Source organism: Podarcis pityusensis (genome assembly GCF_964106645.2).
Source record: "Podarcis pityusensis genome assembly, chromosome: 1".
Classification (NCBI taxonomy): domain Eukaryota; kingdom Metazoa; phylum Chordata; class Lepidosauria; order Squamata; family Lacertidae; genus Podarcis; species Podarcis pityusensis.
The window spans coordinates 17,566,373-17,591,524 of record NC_138028.1 but is presented as its reverse complement, the minus strand read 5'-3'; the positions used below and the strand labels follow the sequence as shown (position 1 = coordinate 17,591,524).

Genomic DNA, 25,152 nt, shown 5'->3' with positions numbered 1-25,152 from the left:
CTCGGACCCTTGGCTTCTTGACTCCCAGCTCTCTGACCCTTGGACTCTTGGCTTCCTGACTCCTGGCTTCTGGACTCCCGTTCCTGCTCCCACCCCGCCATCTTGCCCCGGTCCCGACGTCCCCAGCCGGGACTTCGATTGCCCATGAACCGGACCGTGACACCAGCTTCCGAAACCATGGCTTTGGCCATGCTGGATCGTGTTGATGGGAGTCGAAGTCCAACGACACCGGGGGGTGGGGGGGGCTACAGGTTCTTCATCTTTGCTTTATAAAATGGTGCTTCTTCAACTTAAAAATTTGAGGCATCCTTGAGATCGCCACTGGGTCTCCCATCTTATTACTCCACTAGTACCTTAACTCAGCTTCCACTCCTGCCTGCAGCAGTAGTAAAAAGGTAAAGGGACCCCTGACCATTTAGGTCCAGTCGTGACCGACTCTGGGGTTGCGGCGCTCATCTTGCTTTATTGGCAGAGGGAGCTGGCGTACAGCTTCCAGGTCATGTGGCCAGCATGACTAAGCCGCTTCTGGTGAACCAGAGCAGCGCACAGAAACGCCATTTACCTTCCCGCCGGAGCAGTACCTATTTATCTACTTGCACTTTGACGTGCTTTTGAACTGCTAGGTTGGCAGGAGCAGGGACCGAGGAATGGGAGCTCACCCCGTCGCAGGGAATAGAACCGCTGACCTTCTGATCGGCAAGTCCTAGGCTCTGTGATTTAACCCACAGCGCCACCCACCTCCCGCAGCAGTAAGTAGGACTCCATAAAAGCAGAAGAGGAGGGGATGCAATTCAAACAAAGGGACCTATCTTCTGCATCACTTGACCAGTGGACTGCTTTACTTACCAGTGCAAATATCTGCCCAATACAGGAACGAGGTCCCAGGGAAAATGGGAAATAGCAAAAGGAGGGCCTAAACCATCACAAAAACAAGACAGACAAGAATAAGATGGTTTTGAAAACACCAGAAAGGCTTCCTTCTAAGCAACAGCATATATTACAGCTGCTAATGAACATAGGAACACAGTAAGGTGCTTTATACAGAGTCAGATATTGGTCCATCTAGCTCAATATTGTCTACACTGGCTGACAGCAGCTCTTCAGGGGTTCGGGCAGGGAATATTTCCCAGCCCAACCTGGAAATGCTGAGGACTGAACCTGGGACCTTGCTTTATGACTGAACCTTCCCATTTAGGTGTTGTATTTAATAGCAGGTTGACAATAGTCATAGTCACTTCCTGATCTCTGCTTACGCCCAAAAAAGCTCTGTCGATTAATTTCTACAGATCAAGCTGCTGTTAAAAAGCACAGAAAGAAGCCAAGCCTGTTTTTATCCCTGGTCACATAGCAACCCGAAATAACTGAAATAATTTTGTGAATGTTGCCATTTACTGGAAACTCTTAAGTTTTTATCACAAGCAAGGGGAAAGGTCTAAAAAGTCCGACACGTGGCAGAAAATTTTATAGTCTGGTGGTACAGACACAGGAGAATTTGATGTTTGCTTATTCGTTCCACGTGCCAAATGGAAATCAATCCAGCAAATACAATCAATATTCACTGTTGCTTTTGTTTTCAGTCTGCAAGTGGTATGCAATCAGTTAGGATTGGTTCTCTGTGTGCATTGCATTTCCTTTGCACCGAAATGAATGGGATGGAATAACGTAATTAACAACGTGAAATTCCACCACAGCAGACAGCGAGGTGAATAATGTAAGTTTTTTAATCACATGACAAACTGCAGCAGACTGGAGACAGCACTGCACACAACTGTGGCGATCACACAGGGTCCCCGGACGTTTAACCGTCTATTGATCCCTTTTTTTAAAAAAATAAATAATATTTATTAATAATTTCAAAGTTACAGAAAAGAGAGGAAAAAATTAAAAACAACACTACAATACATTTAAAAAAGCAAAACATAAAAACATAAAAACATATGCAACAATACAGCAAAAAGATTAAAAAAAGAAAGAAAAAAAGACACAAATCCCATATTACATATCTTTAACTTCCATTTGCTTGTTTCATTGACCTCCTCACACCTCCCTTTTTGTATTCTAGTTTGATTAGTTATTTCAGCAAATTCTTTCCATCTTTCTCAATTTTTGTTAAATAATTTATCTTAACAATTTAACCTATTAATTAACTCAACAAATCCTTTCCATCTTTTCCCCATATTCTGTTATTCAAATTACCTTAATTTATTTACCCTTATCTTACCAAAAAATACTTTGAAGCTTAAAGCTTAAAACTCGATTATATCTAACTCCTGATATCATTTCTACTAGTCATATAGTTTCATTCCAACATTTTCCCTAATATTCATTAATTTTAGGCTAATTCCCTAGGGAAAAATATTTTCTTTATAAATTTTCTTCCACTCTTCATCCAACGTCTCCTCTTCCTGGTCTCGGGTCGTGTCAGTCCTTACTGTCCATTCCATCTAGTCCATCAACCTGGTGATCTTATGTCCGAGGCCCTTAAGTCTCTTCCATGTCCCTTCTGCAGATCTTCTTCTTCTTGTTTATACTTGCACTTTTCCTTGTCTTTTGTTGGTCTCTTTCTTAATTTCTTTCCTTTTTGCTCCTTCTTCAACTGCTGCCCTGCAAGCTCTGATAAGCTCCTCCCACAGCTAATCACCTGCCTCAACAGAAACCCTGCCCCCTCTGACCTTTGCACAGGGAGAGCAGCTAATCAGCCACAAAGAAACACACACACACACACACGAAAACCCTTTTTGCTCCTTCTTCAACTGCTGCCCTGCAAGCTCTCAATTAAATCCAATTAAATCCAATTGTCCACAGGAAAATTAAATCCAATTGTCCACAGGAAAAAGTCAGCGCTCTCTGGCGATGGCTGTGTGGCTTCACTCTGTGAAAGTAGCAATCAGTTCGCAGCACCGCGCCGCTCACCCCACTTCACTCCGGAGCCCCAAAATGGGGTTCCTGGTGAGTAGGGAGGGCGCTCCTGGTGCCCTGCCGAACCCCATGTTCCCAGGCTTCCTCCGCCTGGGATTTCTAGCGGGTCCCCACCTTCGCCGTGGCGGGAAGACCCAGTTTCCACGGAGCCAGTTCCTCCGGTCGGAGGAACTCCACCATTCGTCGATGTCGAGCTAATGTTCTATTGATCCATGTGCCACCACTGTGCTCGCTCCCCCGCTGCCACCAACCCGTTACTCTCGGGTAAAACACTGAGTCCAGACAGTCGTTAAACTTGAACCAAATAAACAAGTTTATGTTATAAACATTAACAAGTTTATGGTTTCTCATAAAATAATCCTGTCAGTATCTTAACTTTAGTTTCTGTACTGGCCTATACCTTCCTAATACCTTATGACTGATTATATCAACTGTTTGACTGACTCCTCTTAACAAATTCTCTCACTCTCTCACATCAGACTAGCCCAGCCTACAGACTTAACCTCTCCATCTCTTCTCTAACTCCAGACTGACTTCTCAACCACCCTAACTCTAACTCCTAACTCCTCCCCTTGGGTTCCCATTGGTTAGTCATTTTACACTTAGTTAACCCTTTCCTTCTGAACCCAGTATGATGTCACACACCTAGGAGGGCAAGCTGCCACAACAATGAAGATGGGTTGCAATAGAAATGGATGCCTTCCTACACCCCTACCCCGCAGACACTTCCAATACCTGTCCTAATGTCGTGTTTGGCGTTCAAAAAATTCTGATATTTTTTTCAAGCCCTCTGAAAATCGTAAGAATTAGCAGTATGTCTCAATGACAGCCACCACGTATTTTTGTTAGAAGAAATAACAAAGGGGCTCACCTTGGCTGGTCTTTGCTAAATCGCTCAGGATCAAAGACCAGCGCATCCTTGAAAAACCTTTCCATACGTCCCATGACATAGGTGCTGAACTGCCAAGGGAACAGAGCAGTTTACATTTGTATATATGACTCTTCAAAAACATTGGTTGTTCAAAGTTAGAGGCAAATGCAGACAGTATTTTAATCAAGTCCTGGTTCCTTTCCCCGATTAGTCCTGCACAGAACATGCATCGCCTTATTCCTAAAGGGCTCAAGGCAACTTAACTGTGAGCAAAGAAATATTAAAAGCATTTAATAATAACTATAAGTGATCACACTGAACACCCCCACTAAGCACACATTTCCTAGCATACAATTATCAGTTAGCGTTTTCTCCCCCCCTTTTATTATTTCATTGCTTCATTATAGCTTAACGTCGTTTTGTTAAACTATTGTGTTATTTTAGACATTAAAAGCTGCTTTGAGTGGAAATTTTGCCTGGTAAAGTGGGGTACAAAACCAATCGTTCTGTGATTAAAAGAAGAAGAAAAATTCTGCAACAATCCAGAAACCCAATACTGCAACCTGTATCAATTATGAAATTAACATTGTAATCCTATATGCAATATGTAATCTCCTCTACTTGACAGGGTAGGCAGGTATAGGATTGCGAGGTATGTTAATTTGCATGTCATCCTGCATTTCACATAATTTACAGCTTGCACAATTTAATTCTGCTTCTGCTAGTCATTCTAAGGAGCAGATTTGCGTAACTTTTTTTTTTTTAACTTAGCCATGCATGGTAGACTGGTTTTTGGGTGTAAAAATGGCATCGGTGGGGGGAGCAGTGGAAACAGCTTCAAAAGCTTAAAATCACTCGGGGGGGGGGAGGTTTCCCAAAAAAAGCTCAATAATTTTGGTGGTTTCCTTTAAAAAAAAAAGCTAAACAACTTTGTGGGCCTCAGGAATTTTACTTTTAGGAATATGGCAACCCTAACGCATGGCCCTATTCAGCAGTTATTACTATTCATCGCAGAGAGATGCAAGAGAGGTGCAAGGAACCAAGAAATTATTCAGTACAGTCTTTGAGATATTACTATGTTTCTTGCCTAGGTTTGCCACAGTAAGGATAATAAACAACAACAACTTATTTATACTCCGCCCATCTGGTTGGGTTTCCCCAGCCACTCTGGGCTGCTTCCAACAAAATATTAAAAATACAACAAAACACCAGACATTAAAAACTTCCCTAAACAGGGCTGGCTTCAGGTGTCTTCTAAAAGTCAGATAGTTGTTTATTTCCTTGACATCTGATGGGAGGGCGTTCCACAGGGTGGGCGCCAATACTGAGAAGGCCCTCTCCCCATTCACCATCCCCACCACAAGCCATGAGCAGATTCTGCTGCTTTCTCATCCTCTTAGAGAATCACAGCACATGCATTGCCCTGGACATAAAAGTCTGTTGCATCAGGGGAAGTTTGGTGTTGAATTCCAATGTGTTAGATAACAGCACATGGCGTTCAAACAAGACTCACCATTAAAGTGGTTTCTGCTGGAATTTTGATTCCTTCAACGACACATTCCTTTTCAGTCCAGCGGACAGTTCCTGGAGCTGGTGGGTATAACCGCAGGGATTCTTTGAGAACCTAAGAGAGCAAAGGTAAAAAGAGCCATTTCTTTTCAACAACTAGCATGATTTGTTAAATGGAAGGGTTGGGTTTTCATCTGGAATTCTTCCCATAGAAAGTCAGTTCAGTCACAAGTTTATTGGGGCTATTTGAACTAATAACTTGTTCTCAGCCTTAATTCCCCTGTAAGTTTCCTACTTTGTATTTTTCTTGCGGAAGGGGAATAAAAAAAGAAATCTACAGCGCAAGGCTACACATGCCTACTCAGAAGTACGTCTCAATGAGCTGCTTTGGAGGCAATGGCAAACCATGGTTTAGTGTTACAAGAATTATCTCCCTGGGTTTGACTGCTCCCTCTTTTCTTCAAACACATCCATGAGCAGTTAAGAAAGTTTCACAAGATTAAACAGCACAGTCGTACCTCGGAAGTCAAACGAAATCCGTTCTGGAAGTCTGTTCTACTTCCGAAATGTTTGGAAACCAAAGTGCGGCTTCTGATTGGCTGAAGGAAGCTCCTGCAGCCAATCAGAAGCCGCAGAAGCCCTGTCGGACGTTCGGCTTCCAAAAGAACGTTTGAAAACCAGAATATTCACTCCTGGGTTTTGATTGGTCGGGAGCCAAAACGTTCGAGAAGTAGGCTAGCAGCAATAGTTTGTTATCTAGTCCCCCGGAGAGACTGCCAGTTCTCCTAGCTCTTTAAAAACTGAAAATTAGAAGACAGGGCAAACACAGCAAAAACTGGCATGCTGTGAAAGGGAAAGGATTTCAGCCCCCCCCCCCATCAAAACAATGTTCTCTGAGTGCTCAGAAAATGCAACGGTAACAGAATATAGAACAGAACAGTTTATAGAATTTACAGTGGAACCTTGGTTCTCGAACAGCTTAGTTGACGAACAAATCGGCTCCTGAACACCAAAAACCTGGAAGTAAGTGTTCTGGTTTTCAAACATTTTTCGGAAGCTGAACGTCCGACGCGGCCTCTGCTTGTGTGCTGAAAGCTCCTGCAGCCAATTGGAAGCCACGCCTTAGTTTTCAAACGTTTTGAGAGTCAAACGGACTTCCAGAATGGATTATGTTTGAGAAGCAAGGTACCACTGCATAAAGGAAGCACAACCTTAGAAGATCTGTGCACAAGCAATGAGTAACAGAGGCATATTTATTCCATCATGCCCGAACGAAAGGACCACATAGTAATGAGCTGTAAGGAAGAGATAGTTAATGCAGTGCCCTCTCACCATCCCTAACCACTGGCTGGTGACCTGTGATCCATTACATCTGAAGAATTAGAGTCATTGCATATCCAGGGTTTGAACAGTTAAAAAGGTATCACAGTATCACATTTATTCTTCTGGAGGGTGATGCGGCAGGTAAGATTTCTTTGCACAGTCAGAATTCCTTACGAGAAACTGAGATTTTTTCTCTCTCACGGTGTTAATATTACAGCTAAAGAGCTTTGAGATATTCTTTGCTGTAAAACAAGGCCTCAAGTTTCATATTAAAACCAATGTCTTACTCTTAATGGCTGGGCATCTAGGATCTTTTCAGACCATTCTCCAAGTGTACCTGTGATAAGTATTTAAGCTGTGCGAGATTTTCATAGGCAACATCTCTCTTCACCCCAACGACCTCGTCCACTTCAGCCTGAAGTCTTAAGAAGGAAATGCATGAGAAATTTTACTCAAATGTCCGTGGATTGTTTATTATGCTAAAAGGCAGACATCTACCTTTGAAAGTATCTGCATTTACCATATTTTTCGCTCTATAAGACGCACCAGACCATAAGACGCACCTAGTTTTTGGAGGAGGAAAACAAGAAAAAAAATATTCTGAATCCCAGAAGCCAGAACAGCCTTCATCCCGCTGCCCTGAAGAGGCTTCGCACAGCTAAGCCAAAAGCTAGAACAGCAAGAGGGATCGCTGCGCAGCGATCCCTCTTGCTGTTCTGGCTTCTGGGATAGCTGCACAGCCTTCATTCTCTCCATAAGACGCACACACATTTCCCCTTACTTTTTAGGAGGGGAAAAGTGTGTCTTATAGAACGAAAAATACGGTACCTTCCTAGGACTAAGCAGCACCATAATTCACTCACATAGTCAAAATGCATATTGGTTCGGTTCGTCCAGAGATAAGAAATAATTGCTCCCAAATCATAGCCAGTTTAGGTGCCCTGGGTGGTTACAATCCAGGACACAGTTCAACACATTTAGAGAGAAGGGAGATGCAACCCGTATAATGGTTGGAGTGTTGGACTAAAACCTGGCAGACCAAGGTTCAAATCCTCACTCAGCCATGAAGCTCACTAGGTGCTCATGGGCCAGGCACTCACTCTCAGCCTAGCCTATCTCACAGGGCTGTTGTGAAGATAAAATGGGGAGGAAGAGAACTCTGTGCACCACCTTGAGCTCCTTTTCCTTTCTCCAGTTTCTGGATACAGTGGTATCTCAGGTTAAGTATGTAATTTGTTCCGGAGGTTCGTTCTTAACCTGAAGCACCACTTTAGCTAATGGGGCCTCCTGCTGCCACCGCGCCACCAGAGCATGATTTCTGTTTTTATCCTGAAGCAAAGTTCTTAACCCGAGGTATTATTTCTGGGTTAGTGGAGTCTGTAACCTGAAGCGTATGTAACCTGAGGTACCACTGTATAACATTAGACATACACAGAGTGCATAAAATAACTCAACGGACCATCAATGGGTAGGAGGGACCTGCTAAAAAATAGAAACACAAATAAAGGAAGAATAAAAGGGAATGGCGAACTTCACCCACTTCTTCAATATGTCAGGTTGCCGTCCCAGTTCCAATATGGTAAAAGACAACAAGTTGGCAGTGGTCTCGTGACCTGCAGGACAGGGAATCTAATTACTTTATTATTACAATCTATTAAATTCCTTGATGCTTTTGAACTATGGTGCTGGAGGAGACTCTTGAGAGTCCCATGGACTGCAAGAAGATCAAACGTATCCATTCTTAAGGAAATCAGCCCTGAGTGCTCACTGGAAGGACAGATCCTGAAGCTGAGGCTCCAATACTTTGGCCACCTCATGAGAAGAGAAGACTCCCTGGAAAAGACCTTGATGTTGGGAAAGATAGAGGGCACAAGGAGAAGGGGACGACAGAGGACGAGATGGTTGGACAGTGTTCGCAAAGCTACAAACATGAGTCTGACAGTGGAAGACAGGAGGGCCTGGCGTGCTCTGGTCCATGGGGTCACGAAGAGTCGGACACGACTAAACGACTAAACAACAACAAATTAAATTTCTATACCATCTTTCATCTGAAGATGACAGGTTGGCTTACAACACAAAAATACATACCGTAATAACAAATAAAAACAATAACACCACTACCACTCAGTTTAAAAGGCCACAGATTGTTTAATTAGCCAAAGGCCTGGTTGAAGAGGGACATTTCCGCCTGGTGCCTGGAGATATATAATGAAAGCGCCAGTCGAACCTCCTTGGGAAGAGCATTCCACAAGCGGGGAGCCACCACAGAAAAGGCCTTGGTCTCGTGTTGCCACCCTCCAGATCTCTCACATAGGAGGCCCATGAAGAAGGGCCTCAAATGATGGTCGCAAGGTCTGGGTCAGTTCATAATTAAAGGATGGAAGGAACAAAGGAATATAGATTTACCAACCTGCAATGAAGAAAGTGACGAAATTGTCCAGGAGAATTTCAGCATCGCAGTCCCCTTCCTCAGCTGTCAAGACAGGAAACCAAGAGTGAGGCTGACCTCCCTGCCCAAAAGGAAGCCTCTATGACAGATGCCATCCAACCTCTGCTTAAAAACCCCAAGGAGAGAGTCCACAACCTCCCAAGGGAGACTTTTCCACTGCCGAACAGCTCTTACTGTCAGAAAGCTCTTATTGTCCTAGTTGCTCTCCTCTGCACAACTTCCAGCTTGTCAACATCCTTCTTAAATTGTGGCACCCAGAACTGGACACAGTATTCCAGGTGTGGTCTGTCCAAGGCAGAATAGAGTGGTACTATTACTTTCCTTGATCTGGACTCTATACATCTGTTGATGCAGCCTAAAATAGCATTCACATTTTTTGCTGCTGCATCACACTGTTGACTCATGTTCAGCTCATAGTCCATCAAGACCCCTAGATCCTTTTCACATGTACTGCTAGCAAGCCAAGTGTTCCCCATCCTATATTTGGTCCTTTCCAATTCTATGATTCCTTCAAAAGGAGTCTCCTACCCATGCATCATACTCAATGTTGTGAGATTGTGGAACAAGAACTAAAAATTTACAGCACGTACCATCTTAAAAGAAAATACAATGAAAATTATGTACCCATGGTACTTGACACCTGTGAAATTGGCAAAAATGTTTAGGATGAGTAGTAAATTATGCTGGAAGTGTAGAGATAAGGATGGCAACTTTTACCACATGTGGTGGTCATGTGAGAAAACAAAATCATTTTGGGAAATGATTTACAACGAAGTGAAAAAGATGTTTAAATATACCTTTCCCAAAAAGCCAGAAGCATTTTTGCTGGGCTTGATGGGAGAGGAAATTGAAAAAGTGGATCGAAGGTTATTGATGTATGCAGTGACCGCTGCTAGAATTTTGTTTGCCCAAAAATGGAAAGTACAAGAATTACCAGTCGTGGAGGAGTGGCAGGCGAAGATGTTGGAATATGCGGAACTAGCAAAACTGACCTGCAGGATCCAAAACCAGGAGGAAGCAAAATTCCAAAGAGATTGGAGTAAATTTATGGATTATATAAATAATAACTGTAGGAACCTGAAGATACTAGCAGGACTGAAATAAATCTTACGGCGTGGACTGGGAAAATAAGAAGAGACTGCGGGAAGTAGATTGAAAAAGGAAAACCGGTTGGAGGGAGCGAGGGAAGTCATGGCTCGGCAGAGTGGACGATGAGTGGACGATGTATGAAACTTATTGTATCTGTTTGTGTAAACCAGAAAATTAATAAAAAGCATATGTAAAAAAAAGAGAGGAGTCTCCTACCTGCACTCTTCAGTATCTGAGTCAGAATATCCAATGGGATCTCCTCCCCATTCTGGATGGCTTTGCGTCTCTGTTCGATACACTGGCTGCCAAAACGGCGCAGCAGCAGCAAGCTCTCTTGAACCCCTTTCACTTCTTTCCTGTACTTTGGCAGATACTGGACAGATAACAGATACTATCATGAGGAGCAGAGCAGAGCAAAACCAAGAACATATTACTGGACGGCGTAGCTGTCAACAAAAGCCACCTGCTAAGACAGAAGATAGCTGTGGCCCACTGGCGGTTCATGATCCCTTAGACAAGCATCCTTTGTGACCAGCAGCTGTTGAATGGTCCATTCCCACATATCAGAGATCGCTGACTGATCAGCAATAAAATGGCTATGCAAAATCTATGCGGGTCCTGCAGTTGTAACAAGACAGTCTGGAAAGAAGTAGGAAGAACAGGGCAAGCCCAAGCAAAAATGTTCAAGGTATATCTAGAGGCGCAGGAATGCTGGGGTGCAAAAGAACTAAGTAATAACATCACTTGCCAGTTGCCCAAACGGATTTGTCCGAGACTCTTGGAATAAGCTTGACAAGCAATAATGTATGCTTCAGAGAGTGTCAGAGTTCCACGAGAAATGCCTGCACTGACCTTAAATGATGGATTGCGTGACTGACCCAGTCCTTTCATGATCATGGACATCGCATGAGGAAAAGGCGTGCTCTCATCACGCAGGGTGTTCAGTTCAAGGCCAAAGGCTACCTGAAAATGTGAAGAAAGGGGATCTAAAACATCTTTGCATTGTGCCATCCTCCTTTGCAGTTCAAGCTTGATCTCTATTTCTCAAGCCTTTTAAACACCAAAGAGGAGGAAATGTTTCGGTACATTATACCTGTGGGGTTCAGCTTTGTTCACAAAAGAGTTACAGGAACATTAAAAAGCCCTTGGCTTCTTGGTCAGAAACACAACAGGCTGTGTATGCGTGTGTACATTTTGTTATATATTTACTTAACATACATATAGCCTGCCTTTCACCTGAAGGTCCTGGCACAGAAATATACAAAAATGAAAGCAAAATTAAACACTATTAAAGCCAGCCAACATGAATTCCATACAATTAAAACAGCAACAGCAATTAAAAAAATAGTTACAACACATTGTTATTATTCTGATGTCAGCTTTGCATGTCTTATGAAGCTGGGTGAAAGTTGAGCTGGTGAATTGCAGCATTCCTCTGGCTACTTGGCAAAAATTATTTATTTGTGCTGTGGCTCTATTCAACAGACATGCAATGTAAGATTTCCTTTCCCTATGTGTTAGCCCCAAAGGGTGAGGGCTTCCGAACACCCTTTTCTCCCATATTAAACTTGTCCTTTGTGCTGCCCTTTGACTCAATTTGACTCAGAATGAGAGGCATCCCCTGCTCCTTAATGGAAACAGGAAATTCATCTGGCGAGTACCTTTGCAATGATGTCCAGCGTCACGCGTTTCAGCAGGCTCATCACATCCACTGCAGTTTCTCCATCGGCTTTTTCATCCAGCACCCTCATAAGCTCTTCTGTTTGATCGTTAAAGGGCCCCATCAAGCCCATCAGGTAACTGTGAAATTAATAAAAGCAAGCAAAGGCAGGACATTGCTGTCAAACTGGAAGCTGTCTAAGGTGTGGAAATGAATATAAGAGCTAACTGGATCAGACCCATGGCCCATGCAGTACAGCATTCCGTTCTCACAGTGGCCAAGCAAGCAAGACCCAAGCACAAGGTTATTCTCGCCTCCTGTGGCTTCCAGCAACACACACAGAATTATTTCTGCCTCCAATATGGAGGTGAAACACAGCACAGCTACTTGGACTATAGCTTAGCATGAACGTGCTGGTTCTCAAGAGAGGAGATTGTGGCTACTTTGCTCCTCTCCACATCTGGTCCTCCTGCTGCTGTGAGCTAAGCTGTGGTTTGTCTTAGTATATTGTCCAAACCCACACTCATGATTTGTCTTGCGCCAAACTGCAACCAAGGTTTGTCCTTGGTTTTACACAGCCTATGGTTTGTCTGGGGGGAGACAAACCATGAATCCTGTTTCAGACAACCCGCTAAGCCAAATCATGGATTAGCTCACAGCAGCAACAAGAGGTCACAACAGCAAGAGCTGTCAACAGTCACGATTGCCTCTCCAGAAGCCTGCACATTCATACTTTAATGCTGTTTGGGTTAGTGCTATCTGCAAATTGAGCCATAAGCTCATTTAGAGATAGGTGGTTAGGTTATTAACATGAACCGAAATGCGCAGCATCACTTAAGAAAAGACATTCAGTTAATATCTACTTGCGACTGAAGGCCGGGTCCATAATTTTCCGCTGCTTGTGCCAGTGGTCATAATCACGATCAGTCACCAAGCCATTTCCTAAAAATCTGAAAAACGATGGAGAATTTTTATTACTATTTCAGGACCAGTTTTGAAATCATGTTCTGAATCACTGTAATAATGGAATACTGAATGGTATAGTTTATGTAAAATATGCAGGGATTTAAGTTATGCAAAATGAACCATGGAAAGAGAAGAAGGGAAGTCACTGATATTTTAAGATTGTTTAAATGAATATTCTAAAATGTAAAACAGAAAATTTCATTACAGGAGGGAGAAAACCCAAAATGCATAATAAAAGCAAGCACAAAAACATAACAATACCCCACCCCCAGCAACACATTTAAAAGGGTATTGAATGTTAATCAGCCCAAGACGGAGTTGAAGAAGAACTGACCTTTTCTCTAATTGACAGAGCTTCCAGAACTCCCTCCAGTGTCAGTTCCAGAAAGTGGCAATAGGATATTCTTGGGTCAATACCTTAGACTTTTGAGTTTATCTTGTCTCCTATGCTGCTCCAATATCTGTATGAAACCGCTTAGAAATGCCATCTGGCACTTGGGGGTCTGTTGTCACCAATTCATAGGTTCGACACCTCGATCACACAGCATTTCCTGCACTTTTTATTTATTTGTTTATTTAAAAAAATGTGTATACTGCCCACTCATAGAAAATATCAAGGTGGTGTACAAAATAATCATTTAAAATGACAGGCTCATTGGGGGGGGGGGGGATGAGAGCTGAATAGACCTGTCCACATAAAGTAGGTCTCCCAAGAGTTAGCTGTAAGGATGACTGCCAAATCTCTGCTGTGAGGGTGGTCCATAGCCTGGGATTAAAAGGTAAAGGTAAAGGTACCCCTGACCATTAGGTCCAGTCGTGACCGACTCTGGGGTTGCGGCGCTCATCTCGCTTTATTGGCCGAGGGAGCCGGCATACAGCTTCCGGGTCATGTGGCCAGCATGACTAAGCAGCTTCTGGAGAACCAAAGCAGCGCATAGAAACGCCATTTACCTTCCCACCAGAGCGGTACCTATTTATCTATTTGCACTTTGACTTGTTTTTGAACTGCTAGGTTGGCAGGAGAAAGGACCGAGCAACGGGAGCTCACCCCGTCACGGGGATTCGAACCGCCAACCTTCTTATTGGCAAGTCCTAGGTTCTGTGGTTTAACCCACAGCGCCACCTGCGTCCCTTAGCCTGGGACTAGCAAAGCAAAATACTCAACTTCCAGCTGAAGCCAGTCAGCGCTCTGTTAAGATGGGGGGACAATGAACAGTGCTCCTCAGGGTATTCTCAGTGACTGGGCTGGGATATAAAGGCTCAGGCGGTCCTTAAGGAATCCTGAACCCAAGTTATTCAGTGCTATCCATTTCTGCATATAACAGAGCCTGAAGAAATTCACCTGCCTGGTGGCATTAAAGATCACAACCTTTTTCTGAATCAATGGAATTTTCTCATCCCACACGCCACGTACATCTTAGCTATGTACATCTTACCTACCGTACACCGCATAAATTAAAAAGACGTCCATATGAAACTGAATCCTTTGGGTATTGTGGTAACATCAGGAACTCCTAAAATTAAATCATTTTGTCAGTCCGTATTCACGTATACCGTATTTTTCCATGTATAACACGACCCCCATGTATAAGATGCCCCCTATTTTGGGGGACTCAAAATTAAGAATATGCACTATCCATGTATAAGATGACCCCTTATTTTAAACTTCAAAAATTTAGGAAAAAATATAGTCTTATGCAGGAAAAATATGGTAATTCATGTGGTCACAATGAATACCCTCCTCTAAAATTGTGAAGAGGGAATAAGATATACAGGGCTTCCTCCATCTTGCCAGTGTTTAGAGTGTGGGATTTGGGGTATTTAAATTTGGGGCGGGCTGGGAGGTCTTCACCTTTCTGCCTTGAGAGGGTTCAATGTGTTCACCCAATAAGTGGTGTCAGAGTATTTCCCCCCAAAAGTTTTAAATGCCTTTTTGTAAGACACATTCTGGAGGTCCGCGGAGAGCCAGCAAATGCTGATTCAGAGAAACCTCAGATATGTATAACTGGGTGTGGGGAGAATTATGGAAAGCTGATATAAAATTCACAGATTGCATACTATTAAGAGAGAATTACATGAAAATGATGTATAGATGGTATGTCACACCAGTAAAAATGGCAAAGATGTTTAGGAAAGAAAATAACAGATGTTGGAGATGTAAGGAAAAGGAAGGAACGTTTTATCATATGTGGTGATAAAGGAGGAACGTTTTATCACATTAAGGAACGTTTTATCACATTAAAATATTGGGAAATGATATATAATGAATTGAAAAAAATGTTTAAAATGAATTTTGTTAAACACCCTGAAGTCTTTTTGTTAGGTATCTCAAATCAAGAGCTGCCAAAAGAAAAATGGACATTATTTATGTATGCTACAACAGCGGCAAGAATCTTGATTGCACAATATTGGAAGATGGAAGAAAGACCATCAAAGGAACAATGGCAAGAAAAGGTGATGAACTACGCAGAAGTTGCTAAGCTAACAGATAAACTATGAGAGAAGGACAAAAAGAAGTCTGGGAACCATTTACAGTTTATTTGCAGAAACAACAATGGACTGGATTCACTGGCAGGATTTGAGTAAACTTTCACAATTTCATTTGAGTAACAGATATTTCAGAGACATGATAAGGGATTTTATTTTTGTGTAGGAAAATCAGGATACAATAAATAAAACTAAATAACTGAGCAGAGGGGGAGTTGAGGGAAGTCCAGAGGAGGGGAGGGAGAATAATTGTAAATAACATGATGAATGAGATTTGCATCATTATTTGTTATAAAATTCAAAAAATATTCCAAAAAGAGAGGGATACGTTTAACTGGGTGTGAGGCTGGCACTCAGACAAGATGGACTTAGCAGGGAAGTTTGCTATTAGAACGTCAAAGGGAAACCTACAGTTTACCCAGTAGTGGGGCCACTGTACAGGCAAAAACGTACCTCTTTAACCAGGCCTTTGTCTGACTGACATTCAATGCCCTTTTAAAATGTGGGGTTGGGTGGGATTATTGGGTTGTTCTTGTTTTTATTTTGATGATGTATTGCAGGCATAGGCAAACTCCGGCCCTCCAGATGTTTGGGACTACAATTCCCATCATCTCTGACCACTGGTTGTGTTAGCTAAGGATGATGGGGATTGTAGTCCCAAACATCTGGAGGGCCGGAGTTTGCCCATGCCTGGTGTATTGTGTTTTTATATCGTGATTTTATCCTGTGAACCTCCCTGAGACCTGCGGGCATAGGGCAGCATACAAATTTAATTAATAATAATAATAATAATTCTAAACATGTTTACTTGGTATTGAACTCAGGGAACTTTACTTCCAAAAAAGCGCACTGAGGAGCACAGCAATCACCGAGTAAAAATTTATGATTGCTTTTCATGGCAAATTTGAAAGCACCACAAGGCAATGCCTGTGAATTGAACTTTTTGTTATCGGTCTATCTATGAACGCAGGCTCTCTGAATGAATTATATCCCTCATATCCATCTCCTTCCATTTCCTTAGTAATTCTAATTCCTGCACCCCTGCTATATTTAATTCAAACGTACAGAATTCTTCTATTGGGAAAACAAATGGTTTGAACCATAGGGATTAAACCAGAGATGCTGGGAAGTGTGTGATTCAGCAGCCTTCCTGAGCTATAATAATAATAATTTATTATTTGTACCCTGCCCATCTGGCTGGGTTTCCCCAGCCACTCTGGGCGGCTTCCATAGAAACCAAAAATACACTAAAATATCACAGATTAAAAACTTCCCTGAACAGGGTTGCCTTAAGATGTCTTCTGAATGTCAGGTAGTTATCGCTTTGACATCTGATGGGAGGGTGTTCCACAGGGCGGGCACCACTACTGAGAAGGCCCTCTGCCTGGTTCTCGCAATGAGGGAACCGCCAGAAGGCCCTCAGCGCTGGAACTCAGCGTCCGGGCAGAACGATGGGGGTGGAGACGCTCCTTCAGGTATACTGGGCCGAGGCCGTTTAGGGCTTTAAAGGTCAACACCAGCACTTTGAATTGTGCTCGGAAACGTACTGGGAGCCAATGTAGGTCTTTCAAGACCGGTGTTATGTGCTCTCAGCGGCCGCCCCCAGTCACCAGTCTAGCTGCCGCATTCTGGATTAGTTGTAGTTTCCGAGTCACCTTCGAAGGTAGCCCCACGTAGAGCGCATTGCAGTAGTCCAAGCAGGAGATAACTAGAGCATGCACCACTCCGGCGAGACAGTCTGCGGGCAGGTAGGGTCTCAGCCTGCATACCAGGTGGAGTTGGTAGACAGCTGCCCTGGATACAGAATTGACCTGCGCCTCCATGGACAGCTGTGAGTCCAAAATGACTCCCAGGCTGCGCACCTGGTCCTTCAGAGGCACAGTTACCCTATTCAGGACCAGGGAGTCCTCCACACCAGCCCACCCCCTGTCCTCCAAAAAGAGTACTTCTGTCTTGTCAGGATTCAGCCTCAATCCATTAGCCGCCATCCATCCTCCAACCGCCTCCAGGCACTCACACAGGACCTTCACCGCCTTCACTGGTTCTGATTTAAAAGAGAGGTAGAGCTGGGTATCATCTGCATATTGATGGACACCCAGTCCAGACCCCCTGATGATCTTTCCCAGCGGCTTCATATAGATGTTAACAAGCATGGGGGAGAGGACGGAACCCTGAGGCACCCCACAAGTGAGGGCCCAGGGGTCTGAACACTCATCCCCCACCACCACTTTCTGAACACGGCCCAGGAGGAAGGAGCGAAACCACTGTATAACAGTGCCCCCAGCTCCCAGCCCCTCAAGACAGTCCAGAACGATGTTATGGTTGATTGTATCAAAGGCCGCTGAGAGATCCAGCAGAACTAGGAAACAACTCTCACCTTTGTCCCTAGCCCGCCGGAGATCATCAACCAGTGCGACCAAGGCAGTTTCAGTCCCATGATGAGGCCTGAATCCTGATTGGAAGGGATCCAAATGGTCCGCATCCTCCTGGAGTTGTTCAGCAACCACGCGCTCAATCACCTTGCCCAAGAATGGAAGATTTGAGACTAGGCGATAGTTGGCCATACTGGCCGGGTCTAAAGATGTTTTTTTAAGAAGCGATTTAATGACCACCTCTTTCAGCGGATCTGGGAATGTGAGGGATCACAGAGGGAAGCATTCACCACCCCGCAGAGCCCATCGCCCAGCCCTTCCCGGCTTGCTTTTATTAGCCAGGATGGGCAAGGATCAAGGAGACAGGTGGTTGGTTTCACGCGTCCAAGCAGCCTGTCCACATCCTCGGGGGGTAACGGATTGAAATTGATTCCATACAACTTGACCAGACAGAGCTCTAGCACTCTCCCGCCCCAGCCCTGCTCCCACGGTGGTGTCTAGCTCCTTCCGAATATGAGTGATTTTATCTGCAAAAAACTTTGCAAAATCGTTGCAGGAGATCTTGGGGTCTTTACAAGGCCCCGGTGGTAAAGGTGGTTCCGTTAAATTGCGAACCACCTGAAAGAGTCTCCTGCTACTATTTTCTGCAGATGCAATAGAGGCGGTGAAGAAAGTCTTCTTCGCCATCGCTATCGCCACTTGGTAGGCTCGACGTTGAGCTCTAACCTGTGTCCGGTCAGATTCGAAGTGAGTTTTCTGCCACCAACGCTCTAGCCGTCTCAGCGATTGTTTCATCGCCCTCAGCTCCGAAGAAAACCACGGGGCTGTCCGGGCTCCATGCAATCGGAGAGGGCGCTTCGGAGCCAGACAGTCGATAGCCCTGGTTAACTCCGCATTCCAGTGGGCCACCAGGGAATCAGCTGAAAGGCCATCAACATGCTACTTGTAATGTGGTGAAGTTGGAGGGTGGGAGTGGGGATAATTTAGTTCTCTTATAGACCACTTGCTGACAGCAATGCAATGACAAACCTAGACAGCATCTTAAAAAGCAGAGACATCACCTTGCCAACAAAGTTAAAGCTATGGTTTTCCCAGTAGTGATGTATGGAAGTGAGAGCTGGACCATAAAGAAGGCTGATCACCGAAGAATTGATGCTTTTGAATTATGGTGCTGGAGGAGACTCTTGAGAGTCCCATGGACTGTAAGAAGATCAAACCTATCCATTCTTAAGGAAATCAGCCCTGAGTGCTCACTGGAAGGACAGATCCTGAAGCTGAGGCTCCAATACTTTGGCCACCTCATGAGAAGAGAAGACTCCCTGGAAAAGACCCTGATGTTGGGAAAGATGAAGGGCACAAGGAGAAGGGGACGACAGAGGATGAGATGGTTGGACAGTGTTCTCGAAGCTACCAGCATGAGTTTGACCAAACTGCGGGAGGCAGTGGAAGACAGGAGTGCCTGGCGTGCTCTGGTCCATGGGGTCACAAAGAGTCGGTCACGACTAAACGACTAAACAACAACATAGACCACTTACTATATATTTAAAAATGTACTCAAGTGGTTTGTAATAAGGAGTCAAAGACTCTAAAACAACAAAGAGTCAAGATCTCTATCAGTCATGGCTTCTCCCAAAGAATCCTGGGAGTTGTAGTTTGATCAGGGTGTTGGGAGTTGTTAGGAGTTACCTACTATCGTCACAAAGCTACAACTCCTAGAGTTCCCTGGAAGAGGGAATGATGCATAATACACTGAATACTGGAATTTTGAAAAATCACTTTCATTTTCATGCTCAGAGGGGAAAACAGCAAAATATACCTTTACTCCTTCAGGACTCAATACCAATATTGCAACTCTGTGAAAGGCATTAAAACGCAAGATGGGTCCATATTCATTAGCCCTGTGAAGGAAGATATTTGAACAGTAGTAAAAAGTGACCATACGATCAAGTTAATGACCATATTTATCTATCAAACAAGGTGTAAGAAATGCTGATGCCAAACTAAGCACATACTAGAACAAGAGACAGCATATTTTTCTTTCTTTCTAAGGTCATTGTGTGTAAAGACTTGAAAGGAAATTCCTGAACATGGGTTCACTTAATAATAATAAAAAGCCGTATCTCTACTGTCAGGGATATGAGAATATGTTCCCCAGCACACAGGGGCAGCTGGAGTATATATAAAATATTCAAGAGAGAGATGAACTGCCCATAGTACTCCATGCTCCTGTAACTTCCAGATGGGATGACTGCAATGTATTCTACAGGGAGCTTCCCTTGAAGATGACTCAGAACCTTCAACTGGTCCCAAACACGACGGCCAGATTACTTGCTGGGGTTTCCTTTAGAAGCCCTATTCTAAAAAAACTGCGTTGGCTGCCGGTTCATTTATAAGCCCTACATCTGCTCACACTAGCCTTTAAAGCCCTAGATGACTTGTGCCTCAAATAACTGACAGACCACCTCCTTCCCTACAGACCCCTTGAGGTGTTATGTTCAGCAGTGGTAATTCCACCTCCCTCAGAAGTTCAGAGGTGGCAGCAGCCCCAAAGAAGGCATTCCCTGTCGCAGATATTAAATATTGTGCAGTCTGAAGCGACTGGAAGCATAAGAACCGACTCCTTTGGAAATGAAACATTGCCGAGGCCCACGGAAATATTATTCGAACTTTTACTGGCAAAACTTTATTTACAACAGAATTAAAACATCAAAAACATACATAAAATGTCTTGTGCTGGGCAGCACAGGCTTGGCACCTTACAAAATATGTAATGTTAAGCAATATTATCACTTGTCAGGGTCAGAGAGGGACTAACAGCCACCACCCTTTCAAGATGGCGAATTTGCAACTCAGTAGCTTCATCACCTGATCAAAGGTTCACTCTCAGTACCCAGGCAAACAAAGCAAATTTCTACATTGGCTAATCAGCTTTCAACACCACAAACACAAAATTAGATCATACCCAAGTATCTGCTTCTTCAGCGAGGCTAACATTTGGAGTTTTCACACTTCTTCTGAACCATTCTACCGAATGAGAACTAGTTATCGTATTATTTTATTATTGACAAAGTATGTACAATTAGTAGGTGCCACACAAAATTTCAAAAAGAACAGCTTCTGTCTGCAGACATGCATTTAAAGATTTTTAAAAAAACAAGACACCATATAGACTGCTGGCAATGCAATTCATTATCTCAAATTTTAAACTATTTGATTATTATTTTTTTACATACCATTGCAAGAAGAGCTGATGAGCACATTCATTATTTTTCAGCATTCCCCATAGCATTGGCAGGTGGCCTAAGAAAAAGCTGCAAAAAATGGTAAAGGCAGAATTTAAGGCATGTAAGGCACACACATACATGGAAGATGCAGTCAGGTGAAAAGGAGGACATGGATCCTGCCCCTTTAATCATTGTCAAGGCTGGCTCCACAGCCAGCAAGATGATGATGATGATGATGATGATAATATATTATTATTATTATTATTATTATTATTATTATTATTATTTATACCCAGCCCATCTGCCTGAGTTTCCCCAGCCACTCTGGGTGGCTCACAATCGAGTGTTAAAGTTAAATATTTAATATTTAAAACTTCCCTAAACAGGGCTGCCTTCAGATGTCTTTTAAAGATAAGATAGCTGCTTATTTCCTTGACATCTGATGGGAGGGCGTTCCACAGGACAGGCGCCACTACCAAGAAGGCCCTCTGTCTGGTTCCCTGTAAACTCACTTCTCGCAATGAGGGAACCACCCGAAGGCCCTCGGAGCTGGATCTCAGTGTCTGGGCTGAACGATGGGGGTGGAGACGCTCCTTCAGGGATACTGGACCAAGGCTGTCTTGGGCTTTAAAGGTCACCACCAACACTTTGAATTGTGCTCGGAAACGTACTGGGAGCCAATGCAGATCTCTCAGGACCGGTGTTATGTGGTCTCGGCGGCCACGCCCAGTCACCAGTCTAGCTGCCGCATTCTGAATTAATTGCAGTTTCAAGGTCACCTTCAAAGGTAGCCCCACATAGAGCGCATTGCAGTAGTCCAAGCAGGAGATAACTAGAGCATGCACCACTCTGGCGAGACAGTCCGCGACCAGGTAGGGTCTCAGCCTGTGTACCAGGTGGAGCTGGTAGACAGCTGCCCTGGATACAGAATTGACCTGTGCCTCTATGGACAGCTGTGAGTCCAAAATGACTCCCAGGCTGCGCACCTGGTCCTTCAGGGACACAGTTACCCCATTCAGGACCAGGGAGTTGGAGTAGGGCAGAGCTGTGTGATTTGACATTAAAAAAAAGGTAAAGGACCCCGACAATTAAATCTAGTCGTGAACGACTCTAGGGTTGCGGCGCTCATCTCGCTTTACTGGCCGAGGGAGTCGACGTTTGTCCACAGACAGTTTTTCCGGGTCATGTGGCCAACATGACTAAGTCACTTCTGGCGATACCAGAGCAGTGCACGGAAGCGCCGTATACCTTCGCGCTGGAGTGGTACCTATTTATCTACTTGCACTTGGACGTGCTTTCAAACTGCTTGGTTGGCGTGATTTGACATACAATACACAAATTCTATCACCAGCCAATGACTCCTCTCCAGATTTACACACAGTCTTGCTAATTTTAAGGGTGGAATGAGAACAGTACATAGACTATGGCAGTTCCTCCCGCCCCCCCCCCCCGCCCCCCAATTATCTGCCAGCTGAACAGGGCAAACTTGTGGATCCCGTCTTGCAGAAGAGGCATATGTCTGGAAAATTCCAGCGTGTTAAGAACCACTTACAACATCAAGACTCAGAAGAGTACCAAGCTGTTGGACTTGACTTTGATGGAGCTGCCTGTGGAAATCCCCACTCCCTTGCTCCCCCCTGCCCAGACCACACCTAGACCTTTCCTTCTCTCAAATACTGGGGTTACACAGGAATTCTTCTTGGGGCAGCAAATTATTCCAAAGGGAGGATAAAACACCAAGAGATGAGTAGGGGGAAAAATGAGAATGTTGGCCTTAACTCCTATCTCAGGTTCCGAACATTCTAAAACTTTAAAAATAACAAAAATGGAAGCTGGGAATCGGGGAATTATGGTTCAACCCAGGGGCACCAAAGGAGATGCCAAGCTTGGCAGTCCCTGATTTATCACATCATTCTATGTCCCTTTAAATGTATTTGTGGGAGGAGGGTTATTGGTTTGCTTTTTATTTTTAATGTGCATTTCATGTTCTCGGTTTGTATTTTTATGTTGTGATCTTCAGATGAAGGGCGCTATACCAATTTAATAAATAATAACAGCAATAGTAGTAATATCCCAAGGAGCTCAAGATGGTGCTGCATGTTTTCTCTCTTCTCCATTTTAGCCTCACGGCAACCCAGAGATGAAGGTTAGGCTGAGAGAGTGTGTGACTTGCCCAGTTCCATCTACAGAGCTTCAGTCTAATACTCTAACCACTGCACCACACTGCCCACTGCCCAAGAAACAAAAGGCAGTTGCCAGCTGTGGTGTCTATGCTCATTCTAACCCAGCTCTTGCTTCATATGTAAGGTTTAAAAACTACCGTATTTTTTGCTCTATAAGACACACCAGATCACAAGACGCACCTAGTTTTTGGAGGAGGAAAACAAGAAAAAAAATATTCTGAATCTCAGAAGCCAGAACAGCAAGAGGGATCGCTGCGCAGTGAAAGCAGCAATCCCTCTTGCTGTTTTGGCTTCTGGGATAGCTACGCAGCCTGCATTCGCTCCATAAGATGCACACACATTTCCCCTTATTTTTTAGGAGGGAAAAAGTGAGTCTTATAGAGCAAAACATACGGTATCTTGAGTTCTTATTAATATCTAGAAGCGTGGGTCTAACTGCAAGGGGTGTGGAACTGCAAACAAAGCTTCTTTGTGAAATTGCCTGGACTTCCACAAGCTGGGAAGGAATCTGAGGGGGTGCAATTTTAGTTTCTCGGCATTCTGCAGGGTGTTTTGCTTTGGGGGTGGGTGGGTTTTGGCTTCAAGTCTAGGCCAGCCTTGGCCCCACCTGTTACCTGGTACATCAACAGTGGACTGCATTGCAAGATGCCATAAACTCCTCTCTGCTACAATGTGGTCCCCTCCACAGTAGACTGTACTTGTATGGGGGGGCGGAGGCGGGATATAAAACATTATTTAAAGCTCAACATTGTTCATGCAATAAGATCTAAATCTGAAACAGCAGGAGTCTCTTGGCACAGCTCTTGCTTCTATCCCAGAAGAGACAGGTGGAATACTACCAGACTGCCACTAATTTCCGACACGATTCAAACACATACTAACAAATGCAAGTTCCACAATTCAAGCTGATCTGCTGCTGCTGCTTAAACAAACAAACAAACAAACAAACCGGACGACTTTTTTTTTTAATGTTCCTTGGAATTTATTTGCACAAAGTTTGCAAAAAGCTTGGACAACACCTGCTATTTATTGAGTATCCACTGCAAACTGATTGCGGGGAGGTTGTAGATGTTGCAAACAATCCGGTCCATTTCCCCCATGGCCTTCCTTATCGATGAAAAAAACCGGGGGGGGGTCTGATTTGGGGAGGGGGTTCTTTGAGCAAGTAGAATACCAAACCGACTTCAACTGTGCGACATGAATTTGCTCCAGCCTGGAACTTTGCCAAAAGCAAAGAAGCCAAAGGAAAATGAACTGGATAGCGCCTGACCAAGATGCATCATAAACAGGTTGCTTGGAAGGGGCGGTGGAGTGGGGGAGGTTGAACCTCCAAATCCTAAACCCGCCACTTACGAGGGAGTAAACCCCATTGAAGTTTGCTTACTTTTGAGCAAACATAGGCATAAGCGGAAAGTCCCCTGGAACATAGCAGGGGACTTCCTTCTGCGTAAAAACGCACGGATTGTACTGGGAAGAAACTACCCTTGGAAGCTTACTACCCTCCAGATATTTGGGGCTAAAAGTCACATTAACCCCAGCCAGCATCGGGGGTGGGGGGTGGGATCCAGGCCGCTGACTGCTGCTCTGTAGTTTATCCTGCTTCCCTGGATAGAATCGGGAAAGGAAACTTGTCGACGCTCCCGCTTCTTACCTCGCTCTCGGGGCGCTGGGGATGTAATCGTATTTCATATGGATAGATTTTATGTAGCAGCAGTAGAGGCCAAACGCCAGGAGGGACACGGCCAGCAAGAGGCGCAGCAAACCCCAGATCACCCCCAGCGCCTCCATGGCGGCCGAGAACTCAGCTTCGGCAGGAGCGAAGCCAACGTCCGCCTCTGTCAGGCAAGGAAAGGCCTTTAGACTGGGAGGAGCCAGCGCGCAAAAAGCCTTTCCCTTTAAAGATACAGCCCGCGCGCAATTGCTAACTCAGCTAGAGAGGCGCATTCCCAAGCATCCATAACGGTTTCCCCTAGGAAAGAAAGAAAAACCCGGTCAGTTTTGTGCAAGTGGTCCTCACATCGGACTGAACTGGGACTGAGAGTCATCATCATCATCATCATTATCATCATAATTTATTATTTATACTCCGCCCATCTGGCT

General features: G+C 44.2%; 1 protein-coding gene across 3 annotated transcripts in view; it reads right to left on the bottom strand.

Annotated features, from left to right (window-relative positions):
• Positions 1 to 24,896, bottom strand: part of LOC308463975 (cholesterol 24-hydroxylase-like) — a 36,053-nt gene extending 11,157 nt beyond the window's left edge. For 2 of the 3 annotated variants that reach the window (XM_080982931.1, XM_080982930.1), the window contains exons 1-14: positions 24,704 to 24,896; positions 20,879 to 20,956; positions 19,462 to 19,543; positions 14,227 to 14,300; positions 12,684 to 12,770; positions 11,822 to 11,960; positions 11,013 to 11,123; positions 10,377 to 10,533; positions 9,033 to 9,095; positions 8,163 to 8,235; positions 6,960 to 7,044; positions 5,304 to 5,414; positions 3,791 to 3,879; positions 847 to 913 (exon numbers count right to left, since the gene is read on the bottom strand). In XM_080982931.1, coding sequence (XP_080839057.1) covers positions 847 to 913; positions 3,791 to 3,879; positions 5,304 to 5,414; positions 6,960 to 7,044; positions 8,163 to 8,235; positions 9,033 to 9,095; positions 10,377 to 10,533; positions 11,013 to 11,123; positions 11,822 to 11,960; positions 12,684 to 12,770; positions 14,227 to 14,300; positions 19,462 to 19,543; positions 20,879 to 20,956; positions 24,704 to 24,840 — 1,353 coding nt within the window. In that variant the 5' untranslated portion in view covers positions 24,841 to 24,896. The remainder of the gene's footprint in view (positions 1 to 846; positions 914 to 3,790; positions 3,880 to 5,303; positions 5,415 to 6,959; positions 7,045 to 8,162; positions 8,236 to 9,032; positions 9,096 to 10,376; positions 10,534 to 11,012; positions 11,124 to 11,821; positions 11,961 to 12,683; positions 12,771 to 14,226; positions 14,301 to 19,461; positions 19,544 to 20,878; positions 20,957 to 24,703) is intronic. The other variant, XM_080982932.1, reaches the window with a different exon arrangement.
• Positions 24,897 to 25,152: the final 256 nt, after the last annotated feature.